The following is a 23,272-nucleotide window of genomic DNA, read 5'->3' as shown; positions in this document are numbered from 1 at the left end:
AAGAAATCTATAGATTATGTGATGTTTTTGAGGAATTGTGGCTTTGGATTATCACTGTGATAGGTATATAAACAATACTAAGCAAATTTTACAATTGGGCAACATAACTCTAGGAAAAATAATAGAAAGTAAATAATGATAGTCGTGTAGACTGTCAGTGAACAATATTTGTAACTACTGATTTAACAAAATCTAGGTAAGGGAAGGGATAGGGAAAGAAAATCAGGAGACATGTGGATATAAAAAAGCAAATCCTGCCTACCATAATCAGAATTCAATAACTCCCTTTTGAAACTGATTAAATCAAGAAAAAAGTACTATATCATTTTTAAATAGAAAGTAAATACTAAAATAAACCATTAAAGTATACCTCTTTGGGATGCTAAATTGCTCTTTTCAAGTATTTTATTTCTTTCAACTATGTACATGAATTACTTCAATAAGAAACCTAACTTAAAAAAAAGGAAAGAAAAGAATTTAAACTTTACAAATTCAGCATATTCAAAGAGAGGACTGAGGAACCAAAAAGACATGAAACAGTAGCCCTATCTATCAGCTACCTACCATTTACTTACTCAGCAGAGCTCTTAAAAGAGAGACCTCTCTACAGGAACACCTATAACCAAATAGGGCTTCCCTCCAGGCCACAAATGACAAAACTGCAACAGCAAAACTCAAATGACAGACACAGAGGTACCTCATTAAATAAAGGAAAAACCAGCAGAGTCTAAATTAAGGATGCAATAATATTAACAGCACTCTAATATTAATATACCACAAATACAAGCTTCCTGAGATTTTTATGATGATTTTTAAATTTCTAAATGTGATAATGCATAGTAAAAAACTAATTCGGGGTCACAGGTTCCAAGGCATCTGTGAAAATTAAGATATTTTATCTCCTGCCTTGGAATTTAAATTTAGCAATAGCATCCATGTCTGGACTTATCTTGATTGAAGATAAAACAATTATTCAATATAATGTAACAAAATTCAAATTAAGTTCATTTACAAAATAATTCTTATCAAGAACCCTCTAATCATGGAGGAGTATACCAGGCACTTCAGATGAAAAGCAAACACTGGTTTTTCTTAGAAGACCACTGACATGTCAAAAGATCCTCCAGAGTTCTCAATAACCCCATGCCTTAGACAAAGCAAGAAAGAGTCAATAAATAACTATATATCATAGAAAAACCTGATAAGCTAAAATTCTTACAGAATTATTTTCATTTGGTTCACTTTTACCTTAAAACTCAGAAGTCAGGCACACTTGAAAATACATGGGGTTTCTCAAAATGCAAGATTACCTTACTCTTTAGAAGTTGCTTCATGCTATTAATCCACTAATAAAAAACCTAGATATATACAACGTGTCACCACACCTGTAGTCTCAGTACTCCGGAGATTGAAGCAGGAGAACTGCTTGAGCCCACAAGTTTGAGACCCATGTGGGCAGCACAGCAGGACCTTGTCTCAAAAAAAAAAAAAAAATCCAAAACCTACTTAAAAATTAAGATATACACACACACACACACACATATATATATATAAACATACACACACACACACACACACATATATACCCACTCAAAAAAAAAAAAAAAGATGATTTCACAAATTTATTTGGTTCCTAAAGAAAAAAAGTGGATCCAAGTCACAATAAAAGCCATTCTTAGGGTTAAAGCACACCTATTCAAGCACCTGTTTCAAGGGTGAAAAATAATACAAATTAGAAATGACTATTTTTTATTTTTAAAATATTTACAGAAAACTTCACAAACTTATCCATCTGTAAAGCAATAGAAAATAGGCTTGACTATTTCCTTTGAATTCAAAATCTTATTAATGTTTTCATTATAAATGTAATACCTAAAAAAAAAAAAAAACCTATCAGAAAAACTTTACCAGAAGCACCTTGATCTTCAAGGTTTCATCACTGTGCAAGTTCCTACCACAAAACAAACAAAAACAAAACCTGACTGTCCATTCAACATGGAAACTTACCACATTATCAATTTTTCTTTCAATTAGACATGAAATATAACTTATGAGCAGGAAGATTCCACTGAACACAGAGTATTCTGTGACCTGCGTGCTATTTAAAATCACAAACATGTTTAGTAGCATTTTATCTAAATACATGTTAATGTATAGAGATCATTGATGTCATATCTTAAACTTAAAAAGCCTATAATTACATATCTTATCTGCGTAAATATCAACTATTAATTCATTTCAAAAAAACTGCCACATAAACTTATAAGAGAAATTTAAAGGGAAATAAGCTACACCATTCTAAGCTCACAGGCAACAAAAAGCTAAAAGTATGCTTCATTACCAGTAGGCCTGAATATACAAATGAAATCATATCAATAAAGAATACTATTAACACTTAATAAAGACTACACAGAATATCAGTGAATGTAAAAAATACAATATATTATATGATGAGTTTGAATGCAAAAACCACATATTTATTAAACACATGATTAACTTAAAAACACCAAGCCAATTTGTTTTTTTAAAGTGCTGCTCATCCAAAATCTTGGACAGAACTATCATCCCAAAGTGAATAAAAAAAAAAAAAAAAAAAAAAAAGAGAGAGATTACAAGGCAAACACTGACAATAGATATGGACAGGCACTATCAAACAAATGCTAACTGCTCTTTAAATAATGCCATTCTCAAGTGATACAGAACAGTCATCTTGACAGGATTCCTTTTTTGTATAAATAGTCATAAATTAAAAATGTCTCTAGATATTCTAAAGAGCTGCAAACAATACCTTATAACAGCAGCTTAATGTCTACTTCAGGAAAAAAGCACTAAAATCCTCTTCCATTGAAAGTCATTTATTTCTCTGGTGTAAGTGAGCCAAGTCACTACAACATCATCCTCTTTTGTAGAACAATGTAAATAACAACATATACACATCTTAAATTTGGTAGGTCACAAAAGTTAGAAAACAATCATCTTTGAGGAAACAAGAAAATAAATAAATAAAATTAAATACTTTAACCCAACATTTGGTATTGACAAATCAGTAGTGTCAACTTCACATATGAAGGACAGCACAGTCTGGTTTTTAAAGAATATTCAAAATGTCATGTTATTTGGGCTAAAGATATTTAGAATATTAAGCGTTTCCTTTTTTCTTAAAGGAATTTGATACAATCACCATCAAGCTGCTATCATAACTCATTTTAAGCTGGGGTAAAGTGACCTTTTGGTCCATGGCACAATTTACATGTATCACACTTCTGTCAAACTGAAACCTTACAAGATTTCATGTTTATAAGCTACAATACACACTGACCAAGATGTCAGTCCCTCACAGTTTTTTAGAAAAATATCTACATTTGTCCTTATGGATGTCAAAATGTTACAGCATCATTTGTTTTTTTTTTTTTTTTTTAAAAAAAAGAAAGATGCACATTCATACTGTGAAGTTATTAGGAAAATACTCTTGCAAATAAACTATATAAAGATAAAATACACTTCAAAAGTATGTGGGTTGTTTTTTGTTTGTTTGTTTGTTTTACAATATTCTATAAAGTGCAGAGAAATACTAAGTAAAGGGAAAAACTACTCCCTATAACAAGTTGATAACAGCAGCTTTTGCATAGCAATACTTAGAGGAAGTTGGACACTTCAGTTTCCTCAGGAAGAGAAGGATGGAAGAGGATCTTCCAATTCAGATTTTTTTTTGGCCATAAGTCTGCTTTCTTCAGGAATGGTTGCTGATGGCAAATCTCCATTAAGTGTATTTCTTGAACAGTGAACAGGTCCTAGTAAGAAATTGATTCAAAGGTTAAACTCTTATCAGTATTAACTCCAGACCTCTATGAAAGAACATTCTCAATTCCCTGTTCTGAGACATGAAATTCCTTTAGCTTCCTATTAATATTTTGTCTGTTTAATAAAGAAAAATCTAACTTTTCTACTATTGACAATTATAAGGAGAATCCTCAGAGTTCATGAGATAATTAAGAAACTATCTGAAGTAGAGATTTTTTATTTGTTCATTGCTAAAATTGTGGTTGGCACATAATGGGCAGTCAATAAATACTTGCTGAATTGAATTTAACCTTCCTTAATTATTGCTCTTTCAGTCTATTTTAATGCTGTTATGTCCTCCTTGCTTCTATGCAAAGAATCAAAGATCCAAAGCAGATTACATGTCTTACCTAAGATCTACAACTGGTAAGAGAACTAAGATAAATTAAAGTCTTCCTCTTCATGAGACTTTCTAGGCAAAGTCCCCATCTTTCCACATGGAATGCACCTCACAGAAATACCACTGAAACTCCAAAAGGACACAACTGAATACACTAGCATAGTCCTGCTCCAGAGTGGATTATTTTATACATATTGTTTGAATGTACAAGACCTTTTATTACTTTTCTAATTTAAAAAATATTTAAAAACGGAAGCAGTTGTACCTCACAAGAAGAACATTTGTGAATAAAGACTTTCAATGAAGACTGCCAAATGCAATGTATATGCTTTAAAAGAAAGAGTGGTAATTCTCTTTCTGCCACATAAACTAACTGTTCAGTTGTCAACTAACTGAAACACTAGCTTTAGCATAAACAGAAAAATCTAAGGATGAAACTTTTGACTTTGTCTATTTAGAGAAGTTCTGAAAAAATGAGATATACATACATATTTGTGTGTTTATGTGTGAGAAATTAGTTTTGTTATAGTCCTAACAGCTGAATTATGGAATGCTAAATGTACTAAGGCATATAAACCTAAATCTTTTAAAAAAAAAATCAGGACCCAGAGTCTTAAAAAAGAAAGGAACTAAGGAAAAATGGCTAGTTTTATAAAAACTTATCACAAAAGATCCTCTTTAAAAAGAAAAAAAGAAGTATCATTTAGAAGGCAGCACACTGAATATTCTCAGGAGCTCTGGATTGAAAGAGTTGTGTATAAAAAGCATAAAGAACAAGAGGAATACGAATCTATATTCCTGCTTCAGAGACACCTTTTTCACATAACCTGTTTAACCCTCTTCTCCTTTTCCCTTTCTCTACCAGGTCTTGCTCAGCTGGCCAGGAAAACTGTTTTCTTTCCTCACCCTTCCCTACCCTCACCTCTTTTCCTTTTTTCACATCTCCAATGTTCCAACTTAAATTCAAAACGGTAGTAAGTATATGTCCTATGTCAATAAACAGGTTATTAGTTCTATTTTAAAGAAAGATGCCACTACCTTCTAAATATCTGAAAATGCCACCAGCCCCATTCAGAATCCCATCATCTGCATGAACTCTACTTCCTCCTCCAACAAAACCTGTTTGACTTCCTTTTAAGTAAAACAGCTCTATCTTAATCAGTGTGTCCCACATAATAAAAGACTAGAAATGCAATGACATGTTTTTTGTCCTACCCAGCCTTGCTATGATTTAGCTGGGTTGTCCTAGGCTATGTAAAAAATCTGACCACCATTTACTGTGTCACTTCCTAAGAGAAATAAAATCGGTGTTCCAAACAAATGACTTACAAATGAACTTTTGGAGCACAATCTGCTCCTTAATTGGGAACTGTATGTAATTTCTAAACCCCATGCTTCCTGGGAAATAGTAAAGACTAAACAGTAATAGTCTATTCGTGGCAATATAATAAGATGACGTATTCGTGTTCACTAGAAATCATGGTCACCACTGTCAAACTAGGTAACCTAATACACTTTCAAAGCTTTTTTCTCTTCAGAAACAAAAAATAAAAGTATACAAATCACAAAAATTTTCCTAAAAATCACAATATAACCCCTCTTTAATACAAGAGAAAAATAACGAATAAATGCTACTATCATTCACCACTACTACCAGACAGAATTATTGTCCTTAGCCATATCAAGGCACATAAGTAAAAACAACTGATTTGTTTTCCTTGGATTTAGAACTTGCCTTTATTTTCCCCAAAAAAAATCCTACCTATAATTCGTGCTTTCTTCTAAAATGTTTTTTTCAACACAAATGTAGCAGGAATAAAAAGATTATGATATTTTATATATACATATATATGAATATAGATATTTACAAAGCAACCCTCAGCACTTCTTAGTTGATAACAAAGCTGTTAGTAACTAGATGTATGAGCAGCTGTTACTGTATGCTCCAATGTCAGTATTCTTATTTCCAGAAATTACAGAGTAATACAACAAGTATGCTAAAAAGGCCAAAGAAAGAGACAAACTCCATCTAACTTACTATCTGGATCTTCAAGGGGAATGTCATTACAAGAGTCTGTATCTGAGTAGGTTCTCCTGCGTCGCTGGGAGAGTCGGTGAAGTGTAGATACTGGTTCTTTTATAGAGTAGCTACTCCTATAAATTAAATTTTAAAAATTGAATTATAAGACCTTAGACAAAGGAAAACACTATAACTTAATTGGAATTTTAAATTATTTCTCTTAAATCGAAAGAGGAACTATTTTTATGCCCAACAAAGTCAGCAACATTCTACTCATTCAAGGGTCAAACTGCAAGCAGTCAACCTACTTAAATCCAGTCTCAGGTAACCTGGAGAAATGGCCTCGGGTTGAATTAAATAGAAAAGGAGTACAACGAAGAAATGGCTTCTAGAGAAGAAGGTCCACCAAGGCAGTACCCGTATCAGATGGTTCACTAATATTTGGAAAATAATTATGGGTTTTACAAGTGCACAAATCTGATCATAAAGGACATGACAAAAAAGTATACAGAAAATGCTGGTGGCAAACTCACTGACAGCAGCAAGAGAAGATGAAGAGGGCAAAAAAAAGTTTTAATATTTAGTCTAAAAAAATTAAACATGGAAGCCAATCACTACCACCTAACAGTACCTCAGAGGATATTTTATGCGAGCCAAATATTACTGTAATTAATGGCAACCTTAATGCATCAGAGAAATGATATATAATTTATATCTTACTTCATAAGGCAGAAAGGGGAAAGTATAGTTTAGAAACCTTTCTTTCATAAAACTTAAAAAAATTGTTAATGACTGTTTAAGCTTCCATATTTCCAGAAAATTCAGTTGGTAAAACTCTTCATTCCCTGACATGGTTGGATATACACATCATCTCTGGCTTCCTCTGAGCATATGATGGTTCAATCAACAATAATATAAGTGTTAGAGAAAAAAAAAAAAAAACTGACAAAAAAGTGCTTAGCACTTAACATTTAGCATAGAGAAATAGATGCTAATGAAACTATAACTTCACCCCTTCCAAAAGAATCAAATAAGACAACCGCTATAATTTAAAAGACTATTACCTAAGCAAAAAAAGAAAAGAAAAGAAAACTTTAATAACCTGGTATACTGGCAAGATCTAACTAGAAGGCATAATTTTTAAGTGTGTTAAAAGGAATATATACTAAAAGATCACGTGGATTTCTCTTTTCAGAAAGATCTTTCTCATTTAATAAAACTATACCTTAGCATGTATATAGGATGCTACAAAAAGCTGATGTAAAATAAAATGAGCCTCAGTTGTGCAGCCATACTACATCAAGTATGCTTAACCATCATTTGATACATTTACAATACCTAAAAAAAGCTCCAATGGTTGGCAAAGTGCTTACCTTGGGTAAATTTATTCACTCCATTTTTCTTTCCTGATTCTCCACTGGGACCAGGACCTGATATCAAGTTCTAAGAGATGTATATACACTGATACTGTGAGGAGTGAACCAGAACCACATTTACCCATGCAGAGTTTTCATTCCATGCCACTGTTAGAGGCCCAAAGAATTTCCTAACTAGGCATAAGTTTGAAAGAATGTGGCCAAAAGAAAAGGTTATTTTACCTCTCAGAACTGCAAGAACCAGGGTGGCTGACAGAACGCTTCATCTGGAAATTAAAGAAAAAAAAAAAAAAACTTAGCATGATCCACATGTGAAGTAGAATAATGCAGCTCTGATTTACTATTGTTATGACAATTATCATAAATTTATAGAGAAAAAGATACCTGGCCAAAAATAAAACCCTATCTTAAGACTCAAGAAACATCATTAGCTCAATGTCAACCTTTCTCCCTAATAATAATCATTGATTGGAAAATTTCTCAACACATACCAAAAACATGCTGTATTCTTTTCTCAATACTAAAAACTACTATATGTTTGTATATGTATATATACACATATGAATATGATATGTATACATGCATAAAAATATTTAAAAAACAGTATATAAAACTAATCCAAAAGTCACACTTTTTATAATAAGGACTAAGCAGCAAGCCAGAAAAGTATTCTAATAAACATCACTTTCTTTTTCTCTAAAGGGCAGGCATAGATAGTAACAAAGCTTCTCTTTACCATTTTTCATTCAGGTAGCTGACACACAGATGTTCCAAAGTGTGGCTTTCATAGAGAACAGCATGAATAATTCGAGTCTTTAAAGAACTCAGATGAACCCTAAGTCTCAAATAGGTTTCTACCACATATTTTAAACATAAATATCTGATTATGCTGAGCATTTAATGTAACAAATACTAAATGTAATTTAGAAGCTTAAACTCCCATTAAAAAATAAAGGTCGGCAATCATATAAAACAGATGATTTCAACATTTAACAAGGTAGCAGAAAGGCAAAGTTTATACTAAAGGTTTAAGGTGGTTGCCTTTATATACATGGAGTTAAGAATCTCACGAGTACAGGTCTAGCATTTATGTTATGCAAATGCCTTCCATACTTGAAACAAAGCCACTAGTTGATGAGAAATACCAGTAGAAATATCAGATATGACCAACCCAATTTGTAGTCCAGATACATCTAATATGACAGTCATTAAGACGCAGATAGATACTAACATGTCTTTTAACAGAAATTACTTCCTTTAGGATTACTTCATCCAGTGATATCCTCACCACAAGAAGAACTCAATCAGTTGCCAAAACGACAACTGTCTGCACTAACATGATGATTTGCAATAAAGTTAAATGCAAGTTTATTCTAAGATGGATTCAATAAGCTTGATGAGCCAGTTTTAAAGATCAGATTAAATAGTTTAGGAGCTCTCAAAAAATTTCAGCTTCATTTTTAATATAAGCAAACTTTTATATAAAAAATAAATTGTTTATTCACCAAGTACAGTAGTGCACACCTATAATCCCAGATATTCAGCAGGCTGAGGCAGGAGGATTGCAAGTTGGAGGCCAACCTGGCAGACTGTGTCTCAAAATTAAAAATAAAAAGGGCTGAGGATACAGCTTAGTGATAAAATGCCCCAGGGATCAATCCCCAGTACAACAACAACAACAACAACAACAACAAAAATAACAACAGTTTTTCATATAAATAAATAACTCATTAAAAAATTGTTATTTTTTTTGCCTTTGAAGACTGTCTGAACTTAATTTCTATGCTGTGTCTCTGGAAAAACTGCCATAACCCACAATTCTTGCTTTTTTTTGTGTCAAACAAAATGGCATAATTAGGAAACCTAAGTGGCCTCTAACCTAATATTTCTTAGATTAACTCATTGGATTTCTTTTTTCTTTTTCTTTTTTTTTTTTTTTTTTGGTGGTGGTGGTGCTGGGGATTAAACCTAGAGCACTCTACCAGTTGAGCTATATGCCCAGCCCCTAACTCATTGGATTTTTTGTAACTTTTCTGCTGATTAAAGATTTTTTTTTATTTAAAAGAGTCAGTTATTATACAGAAAATACACATTTGACTTCTCCAAAGACATTTCCTAAAGAGTTTAATGCAAAAATTGTAGCAATGAAGTATTTTTATTGCACTTGACTCTATGTAGTATACCTTTAAAAAAAATAATAACCCAAGTACCCCTCATGCATCAACCTCAGGAACAGAGAGAGCACTGTACATCCAACTCAAAAGATTGGTTTCTTTTACATGTTCTAAATACATGTTATTTAACAATTTATAGTATATTTACAATTGTTCTAAAAAGCAATTTTGTCAAACTGGGTTCTGCTAAACCCTACAGTCCTATGACAGTACTCAAAAATAAGCAAAAAGGATATTAACTGACAAATTTCAGAAATACTGCACACTACCTCTCTCAACAATTCACACTAAATTTCAGCATAAAAAGAGGCTGAGAAGTCCTGGCTAGACTACTCCTATCAGATTGGGACCAAAAAACCTAATTCACTAAGTCAACCAAAACTTCCCAAATAAACTGACCATAAAATTTATCTTCATGGTACACCTGTCTCAGGACATTAAAAAACAAAGCTCTAAATAAATTTAGGAATAATCTTTACTAAATCTCATGTAATTCAATTTGCTGGGGTGGGTAAGAGAACCTAGGAATAAATTGGATCCTATTCTTCTAACCAATAACTCTTCTGGTAATTGCTAAAACAATAACCATGTAGCATTCTTCCTCCTAAAAGCACTTTGATGAAAAAAATTTAGTCTTATCAAACTTTATCTCACCTACAAGTTCCCCACAGCATGCCAGAGCAAGTTCAATAGCCTGAAAAGGACAACGAATCCTCCGCCCCCAGAGAAAAGAACTCTGGTTGTTCAAGTAATCAAGAGGAAAGAAACCAACATTGGACAGGCAGCATTAACAGGTCAGATCCTTCACAACGGCCCTCTGATAGAGAAGACACTCTACTGTACAAATGAAGAAACTGAGGACTAGAGAGATTAAGTGACTTGCCTACTTGGGGGGTTCAAAACTAATGCTGATTACAGAATGCTGTTCCCACTGGAACATGTTTCAAGTCCCTTCCAATCTTCTAAAGACATGCTTCATTGCATCTCATTAGGAGGAAAACATTGCCCCACTATAAAGCAAGTGTGCTCACAACCCTTTCTGAGTCCCAGCACATACAGTGCATTACAAAGTTTTCCTGGGGACAGCAGCTCAGGGGCAGGCCTGTGCAGCCCCTTCCAGGGAGAGAGTAGATCTATACTCATGCTTAGCTCATTAGCAGAGAGGTCTAATACAAAATACAGGATAAACAAAAAAATTCAATCTTTCAACTGTTTCTTTTCCACTGCCTGTTGCCCGCCCCCCTAAAATTAAAAACAAAAGAAAACCCAGAATCAATATCAGTAGAAGAAAAGCAAGAAATTCCAACCATTTGAACAGGAGAAGGCGATACAGGAGAAACCAAGGGATCCGGATGGGGCAGTTGAAACATCTCGGGTTTAAACTTGGCATTCGCTATCTTCACACACTCCTCAAGCGTTGTGATGAATGTATTACACGTGGCACTAAGCAGAGAAGAGGCTTCGTTCATGTTCTGAAAGATCACACGGAAGGACTTGAGCAGACTCACACACAGCTACGTGGGATCATACATATCCTTATAATCAAGTGATGAAACATCATTTGCAGTGGACCCATGATTAGGGTATGACTTAATAACTTAGGAATTACTTAAAATACACTACCTGATAACATTAAAGTGATGCATAAATATGAAATGTCTGCTTCTTAGGTAAACAGTATGAAATTAGATTCCAAGAAAATAAACTTTGCATTTAAATCAAATAGCATACTGAAAACCTGTGTATAAAAAAATTATCTTGGAGAAACCTTAACTGAAATGTGATTTCTCAGTTCTCTATTAGAACTTTGAAGGTGTCATAGCAGTGGAACATTCTTGGGAGTTACTCAGTAGCAGGACAATTCTGGTCTATCCTTCCTTCACCCAGTCTACTTCTTCCTTGGTAGAATAAAAATCCTAATTTTGTTCAGGGCTTGGGGGATGACTGCACACTCATTTAAGCCTGTCTTGGCTATTCTTTGCCAAATACTCATTCCTCACACTCCCCCAAGTTTCTTTTGAGCCAGACAAAAAAGATGAGAAGTCAGCTAGGGGATTTCTAGGATTTTTGCTCCATGATTAAAAACAAGAACAGTAAGTTGAGAAGGTCTATCTATCCCTGGCCTCTCTGAGACCCTAGTAGTCACCTGAAACCTAAGGCATGAGGAGAAAAATCCAATACAAGAATGGCAGAACAAGCCCAGGCCCCTGACATGGACACTGAGCTTTGGAGCAGTGTTAGAACACCTACCTCAGGGAGCTTGTGGTAAACAGCTCAGTGACCACAGCATTCACCAGCGTGAAACCACTCTCACCTTCCTTACTAAGACCCCTCCCCCAACAAGAAGGAGGAAGATTTCTTGTTCTACCACATTAGGCAAAGGGGACTGGGGCATGTTGACCTTTCACCCAGAGACTAGAGGGCTTACCAGTTCCCTTCACCAGAATGGGTGACCCTATTTCATAGCCAAACCTACTACTAGCCAAACCCTACTACTAATCGGGATTTTGAATCCTTTATCACTGTTCTGAAAAGAATTTTTTAAGTTATTTCATAAAGATATTAACTCTCAGTAGTTGAAGCTGAGACCTTACTATCAAAAGAAAGATTGAATAACAGCTGTCCAGTGAATTCATGCACTTGGCCAAGAGATCACTGTCCGGAATGCTTCTCATCCCAACCTCCAATCATCAAAATGGTTGCAAAGACAGATTCCCCAGAGAAAAGGAGTCAAGCTTGACTCTGGCTAGACACATAACCTAGAAGGTACTATATATTTCCAAAGAGTCTATAGCAGAGAGATCCCAGAATAGATGGAACTAACTCACTGTGAAAATGCTCCCCTATCATCCTATAGGATGACGAGGACACCCAGGTATAGTTCAAAGTGGAACCAGACATGAGAGGATCCTTTCTCTTATACCTCTATGCTGGGAGATGAATGATTCTCATCATGATGAACAAATTCCTGGATTGTATGAACCTGCTGCATTAGGAGGTCACAGTAGAGGCGAAGTTCAGACATTTTGGTTTTCAGAGATTCACTGGTTTCACTTATTTCTGAAAGAAACATATATAAACATCAATTAGATCATTTTCATATTCCCTGGGCAATACAACAAAATTTAATCAATCTGAATGGAAGGCCAAAAATACCTTTTTGGCCTACAGTTTAAGAGATGTAAGACCTTGGAAGTAGGATAACAGAACCCTGAAAAAATACTTCTTTAGATAACTAGGGGAAAAAAAAAAAACTAAAGGTCATATGTCTGCTGTGAAATTCACATAGATTAATTATAGACATAAAGTGAGGATCCTGGATGTTTCACACAGGATACTTCTACTCCATTACTTGTCCCCTGCCAATTGAAAAATGCCTGTATGTCTCCTTTTGTAAATTGGCTTTTGGGGTCCTTGGCACATTTTTTTCAGCTCTGATGTTTTTCTCTTAAAAATATATAAACTGATAATTTTTAAAAAATTCTTACACATTAAAGATAATAATCTTTTATTATCCCATAGACCAAATACTTTTATAGATGTTAGCTCTCTTTTCGTGTTCTTTGTTGTAATATAGTGTGGCATACAGGAGTTTTTAACCTTCCTATAATTAAAAATACTGTATATATTTATTTTTTTCTGTTTCTTTCACTTTATTTCACATTATACAGTTTTCAGAATTTTCAGTAACAGCTTACTTACTTCTCCTTAACTCCAGACAAACTTAACTATTCAGCCACCATCTCAGCCACTCATAGGCTCATTCCTTTTTTTAATTTTGGTATCAGGGGTTGAAACCTAGTTCAAGGAGTGCTTAAGCACTGAGCCACATCCCCACTCCTTTTTTATTTTGAGACATGGCATTGCTAAGTCACTTAGAGCCTCACTAAATTGTTGAGGCTGACCTCCAACTTGCAATCCTCCTGCCTCAGCCTCCCAAGTCACTGGAATTACAGGTATGCGTCACCACACCCAGCAGGCCAATACGTTTTAAATTAGAAGTAAAAGTTGCAAAGGAAGAAAAATATATAAACATTCTGGGGCTTCTCCACACTCTCTGAGCCAGGCCAATGCCATTGCTTTCTGGTACTAGCCACAAAGCTACTTCTGCAGAATGTACAAAAGCAGATCTATCTGCACATTTGATCTAACCTAAATCAATTCTTCCCCAAATTATAGTCCATTCCTTTGTTTCTTTTTTAATTATGGTAAAATATACATAACATAAAATTTGCCACTATAGCCATTTTTAAATGTACAATTCACTTGTATTACGTACATTCAGATGTCATACAAACACTATCATTATCTGTCTCCAGAAGTTTTTTCATTTTTCTCAATGAGAACTTTATACTCATTAAACACTAACCCTGTTCCCTCTTTCCTGTAAGGCCTGGGAACTACCATTCTACTTTCTGTCTGCATAAATCAGACTGACTATCCTTGGTATCTCATATGTGGAATCATCCAAGATTTATTTTTTGTGATGAATTTATTTCACTTTGCATAATGTCTTTAAGGTTCACCCAAATTGCAGCAAATGTCAGAATCTTCTTTCTAAGGTCAAATAATATTCCCTTGTATATGTATCACACATTTTGTTTATCCATTCAACTATCAACATTTGTGTTGTTTCTGTTAGCTATTGTAAATATCCATTCCTTCTTATCAGCTCCTTAGATGTACTTTATCCGTGATGTTCCTTCCTATATTTGAGTAGTAATGTAAATTCCATCCTAAGCCTCCATTTTTCAATATCCATAATTTAGTTGTCTTTATTAATTTAATATTTTTTAAATATAAAAATAATATGTTTTCAGTGAAAATTTTTAGAAAATACAGAAAAATCAATCTATGAAAACACAAATACTGTCATTATTTTCAAATTATATCCACATATGGTTCAATTAATACCATATACCATTTCCTTTGCTTTTGACATTTATTTAATCTTTTTGAATTAACAACCCACCTTCATGAGTAAGTCAAAAGGTACTAAATGGTATACAGTGAAAAGTAAGTATCCTCAGAAATTCCTTTTTTCAAAGTAACAACTTTGTAACAACCAACTCTTATACATCTTTCTTAAACCTGCCAATGAATACTGACACTATATTTAATTTTGAGTCCTGCTTTTATTTATTTATTTTTAAATTTTCTATACTCATAGATGCACAGAATGTCTTTATTTTATTTGTTTATTTTTATGTGGTGCTAAGGATCGAACCCAATGCCTTACACATGCTAGGCAAGCACTCTGCCTCTGAGCTACAGCCCAGCCCTTCCCTTCATTAATGATTGTTTAACCCTGGGCATTTTCTCACATCATTAAAACTTCTTGTAAAGATTTTACTGGCCACATAAAATATCAACTAATGGAAGCACCAGTTTACTTACTGAACCATTCCCCTCAATTTATACCTTTACACTGCTTACAAATTTTTAACCATGATCATCTAAATATATATGTAAGTCTTCTACATTACTGGTTATTTCTTTGCAGCAGATTACTAATAAGTAGACAGGGCAATTTATTTTATGTCTTTAAAAATGCTCTTGGCACAGGGGAAAAACTATAGTTACCTTTTTCCTTTTTAGTCCTAGTATCAGTCAAACATGCTTTGGAGCTCCCCAGAGCAACCAGCCACCTCTGTCTTTCAGCTGCATTTACCGCCTTCATGTAGAAATGCTGCTCTCCTGGAATAATTAATTCCATTCTTGTGTTGTCTGCTGAATGAACTATGATGATAAACAAAGGAGAGTACACTTAAGAATGTCAGTAATTTGGGGAGAATCAAATCACCACTCTTGCATAGTATTAGATGCTTCACACACCTAAACCAACAAACCATGACTCATCGTGAAGGCAGAACCACTGTCTCAGGGGCTGCCCAGGGGCACCTTCCAAACCACCCTTCTTGCATGGACCCAAGAGCAATCTGCCAAAGCGATGGCAGTATATAATAGAGAAAATGGACAGATTAAGTACTGAGAATTGAGGCACTCCCTTGGTACCACCTATACCACCTTAAATACATGTAACTAACTTCCTTGAAAGCAGAATCTATGTTTGGTATCCCCCAAGCCTAGGATAGTGTCTAACATATAGAAGGAATGCAACAAATAATAATTATGGCCACCTTCTATTAGAGTTGGAATCTGGAACACCCCTCAAAGGATGTTAGAAAACCCCCAAAGCAGCAATGTTCAGAGGTGGGGCTTTAAGAAAAGATTAGATCGTGAGGACTCTAACCTCATCAGTGGATTAATCCATTGATAGATTCATAATCCAAATGGACTGCTAAAATATAGTGGGAACTATAGGAGATGAGACTAGTTGAAGGGGTTAAGTCCTTGGGGGTGTGCCATTGGGGCCTATATCTTGTCCCCAGATCCTTCCTTTCTCTCTCTCTCTCTCTCTCTCTCTCTCTCTCTCTGCTTTCTGGCCACCATGATGTAAGCAGCTCTGCATGATCACAGTCTCTCTACCATGATGCTCTGTCTCACTATAGGAGTCAGCTGATTATGGACTAAAACCCATGAAACAGTGAGCCAAAATAAATCCTTCTTCCTTTTGTCAAAGCAACAAAAAGCTGACTAGCACACCTTCCATTAGAACAGAAGTTCTGTGACAGGCCAATCACAGTCATCTAGAAAACACATGAATTTTGAAGACTTTCACATCTTCTACTCCCTCCACTTCCCCTCCTATGTACACACCCCTTCTGATATTCTGACAGAAGAGAGCTAATCAAGAACAAATCTGAGCCAATCCCAAGTCTTTGTTGTAAAATGAAATCTGTGCTTTACTGTCATTAAATGACAAGTACTTACTCAGCTCTGGACAGTGCTGGTCAAGGGGAAGATAGGAAGAAAAATGGAGTCATCGCTCATATGGAACTGACAGTTTAACCAAGGAAACAAACTAACACACCAAAAACCATCAGAACACTTACATGTTGAATTCTGTGGTGCAAGATTTCACATGTAATAGAGAAAGGTTATAAGAGACATCAAAAAGAAAAGGCTTCCATATCAAGATCTAATGCCAGCAGGATTTACTTAGGAGAAAAACAACATGAGAAAAGGCCTAAATGAAAAAATAAACACAGAATGTACTAAGGATATGAGAAAGCAAGCCTCAAGAGAGCCTTGTATTGTATTGCAATGCAATATTCATATTCACGAATGGACAATCTGATGGAGCTACATTATGAGGGGCCCAGAAAGTCTGGCAGAAGCTCTAACTTAGAGAAGTAATTACTAAAAACTGACTGGATGCTCAGTGCATTATGGCAAGTAAGTGCCATAAAGGCACTTATATAGCCAAACTTAGGTGTAGATACTGAAAGTTACAACCACGTAACAATCAGTGACAAGTGGGAAAGATTTTTATATCAGGATAAAACTACAAAAAACCCAAAGCTCTAAAATTAACTCTTTTTTGCTAATCACTAGTGCTGGTGAAATCACCAATGCCTACCTTAAACAATTCTCTGATTTCTTTCTTCTTCTTCTTTTTTTTTCTTTTTTTGTGTGTGTATATGTGTGTTACCAGGGACTGAACTGAAGGATGCTCTACCACTAAGCTACATGCCCCCTGTTGAGAGCCACAGCCGAAGGGGCCCCAGCAAACTTCCAGCTGCCGGCTGATGATTGGCTCACAGCGGCCCCAGCAACATCTAGCTGATCGGCTCCTCTGTGGTGATGCTCATTGGGCTGTTTCCCTGCCCTTTCAGACCACGGAGCTGCTCATTGGGGGACTTTTTTGGCTCCGCCCACGTGACCCAGCCAATCGGCCTCAAGAGCAGGAGGATTGTGGGAGGTGGAGAGAAGCTTGTGTGGGAGAGAGAGGCTTGTGGAAAGCCGGTGGTGGCAGTTGAGGCTCTGAGGGTTTTTCCTGAGAGGCTGTTTTGTTTGGCGTGTGTGGTTCTAAAAATAAAGTTAGTTTCTTTTGACAAGTGGCTCCTGATTGTGCCCAGCCAGACTGCGGCAGCCCCCAACCCCTTTTAATTTTTATTTTGAGATAGAATCTTGTTAAGTTCCCCAGGGTAGTCTCAAACTTGTGATCCTCCTGCCTCAGCCTCCCCAGTCAGTGAGATTACAATGGTGCATCAATGTGCCTAGCTCAATGTTCTAATTCCTAAGGATGTTGCTACAAGATGAAACTAAAATAAGATGACTCACTTTTAATTATGCCAGAACCTATGCATCCAATCAATGATGGTCCTCTCCAAAGCTGTCACCTGAGAAGTTAACTAATACATCAAGTCCCTAAGGAAAAAAATGATGGATCAGACCTCTATAGACAGAACTACAAAGCATTACTGAGGAAAATTAAATACCTAATTAAATACAAGGCCACGTCATGCTAAATCAATATTGTTAAGAATATAATTCTTCTAAAATTAACCTATAAATTCAATGTCACTCCAGCCAAAATTCAGCAGATATTTGTGGAAATTTACAAGCAGATTCTAAAATGTATAAGGGAATGCAAAGGGCCAATAGCCAAGATAATACTGACAAGGAAAAAAGTTAAAAAACTTAAGACTACAGGATACAAAGAATATAAAGCTAAAGAAATTAAGACAGTGTGCTATTGGCACAAGGATAGAAAGAAAAGAAAAAAAAACCCCATAGAATTAAACAGCCTAGAAAGACCCACAGAGACAAAGACATCCCTATAATGGGGGGGGGGGCATTTTCAAAAATGTGCTCAGTTAGATATATCCATATGGAAATAAAATGAATCTTGATTCTTACCTTACATATCTAATTTGGAACTAAATATAAATGGTAGAACAAGAAAACTTCAAAAAAAATGACATAGAAGATGTCCTAAAAGGGGAATCAAATGTTCTAGTAAAAATTATTTGCAAAATGGACTTTGCTGAAATTAAAAACTTCTGTTCATCAAAAGATACTAATAACAAAATGAAAATACAAACAGAGTGAGAGAAGATACTTGTAATACAAAAACTCATTCACATTATACAAAGAAGTCCTGTAAATCAATGTGAGAGATAGTCAAGTTCAGAAAATGGGACAAAGAATTGAAAAGGGACTTTAAAAGAAGAGGATATTCAAATGACTGTTTAATATTCAAGAAGAAAAAAATAGTCAACATCATTAGTTACTGAAAAAATACAAGTTAAAGTCACCAAGAGATACCAGTATACCTATAGAAATATTCAAAATTTTAAAGAATTGGCAATGTCAAGTTTTGATGAGACATAGAACAAGTGAAATGCTCAAAGTCCTTCTATCAATAAGTTGATATCAATAAGTTCATAGAAGGACTTTGGAAAACAGTCTGGAATCATCTCTGAAAGATTCTCCCCTTAACCAAATTTCAGTCAGGATCTTTTGAGTCCTCAGCTCCACTGGGCTTCCGTCTCCATGCTGATAGAGACCAGTTTCAGCAAGAACTCTGCCAAGTCAGAATCCCCCATCCTGGATATCTCTTTACCCTTGTATATGAACAAATTCTTTATTCCTTACCACCCTGCTGGAAGTAACTGATCATCCTGACCTACCTCTTCAAGAATCTTGTTAAGTGGGTTTGGTTAGAATCCCCAGTGTCCCTAAAGTTTCTTCTTAGTAACTTTTCAACTGCCAGTTCCCCTGTCCTGCATTTGGGTTGTCAGATCCCACTTTTCCTTGTTGTATTCAGAGTTGAGCTCACTTTCTTTCCTCTGCTACAAAACCCACTCCCTATATCTATCACCACAGTCCTAAATAAAGCATGCCATACTATTTTAACAAATGTCAAGAATGTTTTTCTTTAACACCTCTTAAAGCTAAATATATAAAATATTCAATGCCTCAGCAATTGCACTCTACTAGACATATACTAATTATAAAGGCCTACTTATATTTGATAAAAGAAATGTGTAAAATGTTAACATTACTGAACTATACATTTAAGAATGGTTAAGATGATAAACTTTATTTTATATTTATTATACCACAGGAAAAATTTTTTTAATTAAAAAAATGTTCATGATAGCTTTACTCATTATAGTCTCAAAGTGGAAATAACCCAAAAGTTATGGACTATTCACACACAGGAATACTACATAACAATGACTGAACCACCATGAAGTAGAATATGGTTGGATTTCACAAAAATAATGCTGAGTAAAAAGAAACCAGACACAAAAGAAAATACTGAACTGCTCTAGTTATAACAGGGATAAAGGCTAGATGACTGATGACATTTTAGGGGATAAGTGGCTAAGCGGACCCCCACAGCAGATTTCTGAGTGTCTGGTGATAACCTAATTCTTGATCTGTGGTGGCTACACAGATTCTTTCACTTTTAACGTCTAAACATTTTTTTTAACATTTATGATCTTTTCTATGAGTTTGTTATTCTTTAATAAAAACGATTAAACCAACAATGATGTTGCCATGGTTTGAAACTGTTTTGGCATAAGAATTCCACAGCTGTCATTTAAATATTTTCAAAGATGGCAAAGCTTCTAACTTTGTAGTTTTGATTTATGACCAGACCTCATCTGGGATTATCAGGAATAAGATAAACAAACATTTTTTTAAATAAAAACTAACGTTCTGGATGTGTTCTTCTTGTGCATTTATAAACTGGCTCATAAGGCAATTTCAAGAAAACACTTTTAAAATGTTATAGGTGGTGATAATACAGTTGAAAATAATTACAGACACCAAAATGAATATATGGAAAGCCAACACTTTTTGGGGTATATGTTTCAGTATATTTGTTAGAAACATGCATGTAATTAAAAAAAACCAGGCTGCAGTGCTTCTATCTCTATTCATGTAGCCAAGACTCTCTTCCATTAAAACTGTAATAACAATCAACTAAAGCAGACATGATACAATCACCGGGCACATGCAGTTTGGTGAAAGCTCCCCAGAAGACATCACCTTCTCCTCTTTGAGAATATGGATAATGAAAGAACCTACTAGTAACTCTGAAATGAAGGTGAGGAAACAGATGTTGTAGATAAAGAATGTGCATCCAAAGAAGAAAAATACCCTTAGTCTCCTTGGGTAAATCTAACTAAGAATTACTAGAAAAATCACAAAGAAGTAGCAATCTAGCCCTGGTAAAAGTAACACAATGCATTAGCTGCTGCTCTGGTTGAATCTAAGAAAATGTAGAGAGGTAAAACAACTCTGGAGTACCTGGCAGCTATGAGCAAGAGCTCACCATTTCCAAAGAACTATTCTTTACAAAGGACAAGTATTCGGGCTACAGAAGGGGGATGAGAAAAGCGTAGAGAGAATTTAACACACACCTCTTCTAATGCTCTAGTTTTTCCTCAATTCACTCTGGAATTCAAGGCTTTTCATTATAATTTTGTCTGATTTCATAGTGCCTATCCCCACACCAACCACCCCAACCACAAATATAAATGAATCAATGATCCATGAAACATTCTGGAAAATTACAGCATGTGCTTTATTCCTCCCCCTTTGGAAGGGAAGGAAATCATCTCTATCATCTAGAACTTATCTCCAGTTCAGCAGATAATCAAAGCTTATGCCTCTGACTTTATCAATACCCATCAGAGCTGGCATGGTCATCTTCAGAGCTCAACTTTTAATCTTTACAATACCTTTCTATAAGAATTAAATAGAATGCACATGGAGGCATCATGGACAAAAAAGTGGCATCCAGCAAAAAATTGCAACGGTCAAACTGGAAAAGTAGCACAGTTACTCTGAATTTCAATTCACAGTACATTTATAAAGGGAGAATTATCAAAACCAATGCTATATGCCACTCCTGACTGCTAAGGAAATTAATAGCACTAGAAAATTGCTACATAATTGGAAATGCTTTTGTCCTCATTTGGAGCATGCTATAGAACCTTTATTACCTAACCTCAAATTCCTAATTCCCTATTTTTACTCACCTTTAATTTCACAAACTGCCATCTTTATACTTCCTTTGCTCCCTTTGCAAACATCATCCTGTGAATCATAGTAGGATAGAATGCCATTATCTAAAACAAACCAGCGAGGTTGCCAACCTAAAAAGATCATAAATAACAAAGGTTAACAAGAATTTACTTTTATCCCATAGAAAACTGTGATTTCAAGCCCTGACATATACATGATTTCTTGGCTCTCAAGAAACATCTGACAATAAAATTTTTAATGGCCAACACTTGCCCAAAATGTCCTTGCTAGAGAAATGGTTCCCTGGAATCATCTTCAATAATAGCCCTACACAAGGTACAACATGATTGCTCCTTTTCATGAGTACAGACTGAGTATCCCTTATCCAAAATGGACCAGAAGTGTTTGGGATTCAGACTTTGGAATATTTGCATATACATAATGAGATACTTTGGGAATGGGCCCCAAGTCTAAATATAAAACTCATTGTTTCATGTACACCTTATACACACAGCCTGAAGGTAATTTTATACAATATTTCTGGTTCTGTGATTCATCCTATGAAGTGATATGTGGAATTTCCTATTTGTAATATGTCAGAACTAAAAAAATTTTAGATTTTGCAGCATTTTGGATTTCAGGTTATCAATGCTCAAACTGGAACAGTAACAGAAAACAGGGATTTCAGACTGTTCTACAATCATTCTTTTTGAATAACCAGGGGCAAATCTTTTCATTTCAATAAGTCTCTAAAGTACCCAGTCTCCAAAACAAGTAGGTTGCACAAGACGACCCCCTCAGCTGCGACCTAACCCTCTAATTCTACAATGGCCTTCCCTTCTCTTAGAAAATACATTGTCTAAGCAAACTCCCTTAAACACCATATAAGAGCTAAGTGAATTCCAATCTTTACACAGACTCTATAACCTATGTAAGAACATATATTCCCCATGACCTCCCTTCCCTCCTCTGATCTGCTACAGACTTGGCTCTAAGGCAAACCTGGTAAGCAGGAAGATGGTTTTCCTTGGTGCCCAACTCCCACTCCTCTTGCAAACCAAACTCCATGTTCCCTGGAATCTTATCAAGCATGCTACTAATTTACAACAGTTCACTAACTAACAACATGGTGACCATGCTGGAGGCAGTGTGACTGTCCTTGTTCTTTCTGTAACTATTAAGTCACAATTTGGCACAGGTATTCTAGGCTAAAATGTACCACCTTTTAAACCAGTGGTGTTCAAATCCTGCTAGATTTAGCTATAACCAGTTATATGCTTAATCAATTCAGCTTTTCCAAGGCAGATAGTACCAAAAAAGGGGAGACAGGTGAAATATTCTTAAACCTTGCTTTACAAACCCAGGACTTTCTTCCCCAAAAGGCTTTACCTATAACACTTTTGAAATGACAGCACCGAGTCATCATTAAAAAAGTTAAATTTTTGGTGGCACATGCCTGTAATCCCAGTGGCTTGGGAGGCTAAGACAGGAGGATCATGAGTTCAAAGCCAGCCTCAGCAAAAGTGAGGCACTAAGCAACTCAGTAAGATCCTGTCTCTAAATAAAATACAAAATTGGGCTGGGGATGTGGCTCAGTGGTTGAGTAGCCCTGAGTTCAATCCCCAGCACC

General features: G+C 35.3%; 1 protein-coding gene across 1 annotated transcript; it reads right to left on the bottom strand.

Moving 5' to 3' along the window:
- Positions 1–2,455: 2,455 nt before the first annotated feature.
- On the bottom strand, positions 2,456–21,805 carry Plekha3 (pleckstrin homology domain containing A3). Its single transcript, XM_015481107.2, has 7 exons — positions 21,657–21,805; positions 15,334–15,489; positions 12,674–12,810; positions 11,058–11,222; positions 7,799–7,842; positions 6,219–6,334; positions 2,456–3,791 (listed from the first exon to the last, which is right to left on the bottom strand). Exons 1-7 carry the CDS (start codon positions 21,784–21,786, stop codon positions 3,664–3,666), a joined length of 876 nt encoding a protein of 291 aa, XP_015336593.2. The 5' UTR covers positions 21,787–21,805; the 3' UTR covers positions 2,456–3,663.
- Between the last annotated feature and the right edge of the window lie 1,467 nt (positions 21,806–23,272).

This window comes from Marmota marmota, unplaced genomic scaffold (genome assembly GCF_001458135.2).
Source record: "Marmota marmota marmota unplaced genomic scaffold, marMar, whole genome shotgun sequence".
Taxonomy (NCBI): Eukaryota; Metazoa; Chordata; class Mammalia; order Rodentia; family Sciuridae; genus Marmota; species Marmota marmota.
This window is presented reverse-complemented; position numbering and strand designations above follow the sequence as displayed.

What these genes read in the sequence shown, in the direction of transcription:
- Plekha3 (XM_015481107.2), bottom strand. Translation starts at nt 21,786, where the DNA reads ATGATCTTTTTAGGTTGGCAACCTCGCTGGTTTGTTTTAGATAATGGC. An exon ending in CGCCTTCTCCTGTTCAAATG is followed by an intron (nt 7,843 to 11,057) that starts GTTGGAATTTCT and finishes TTTAATTTCCAG; the next exon opens with ATGAAGCGTTCTGTCAGCCA. An exon ending in TCCCCTTGAAGATCCAGATA is followed by an intron (nt 3,792 to 6,218) that starts GTAAGTTAGATG and finishes ATTTCTTACTAG; the next exon opens with GACCTGTTCACTGTTCAAGA.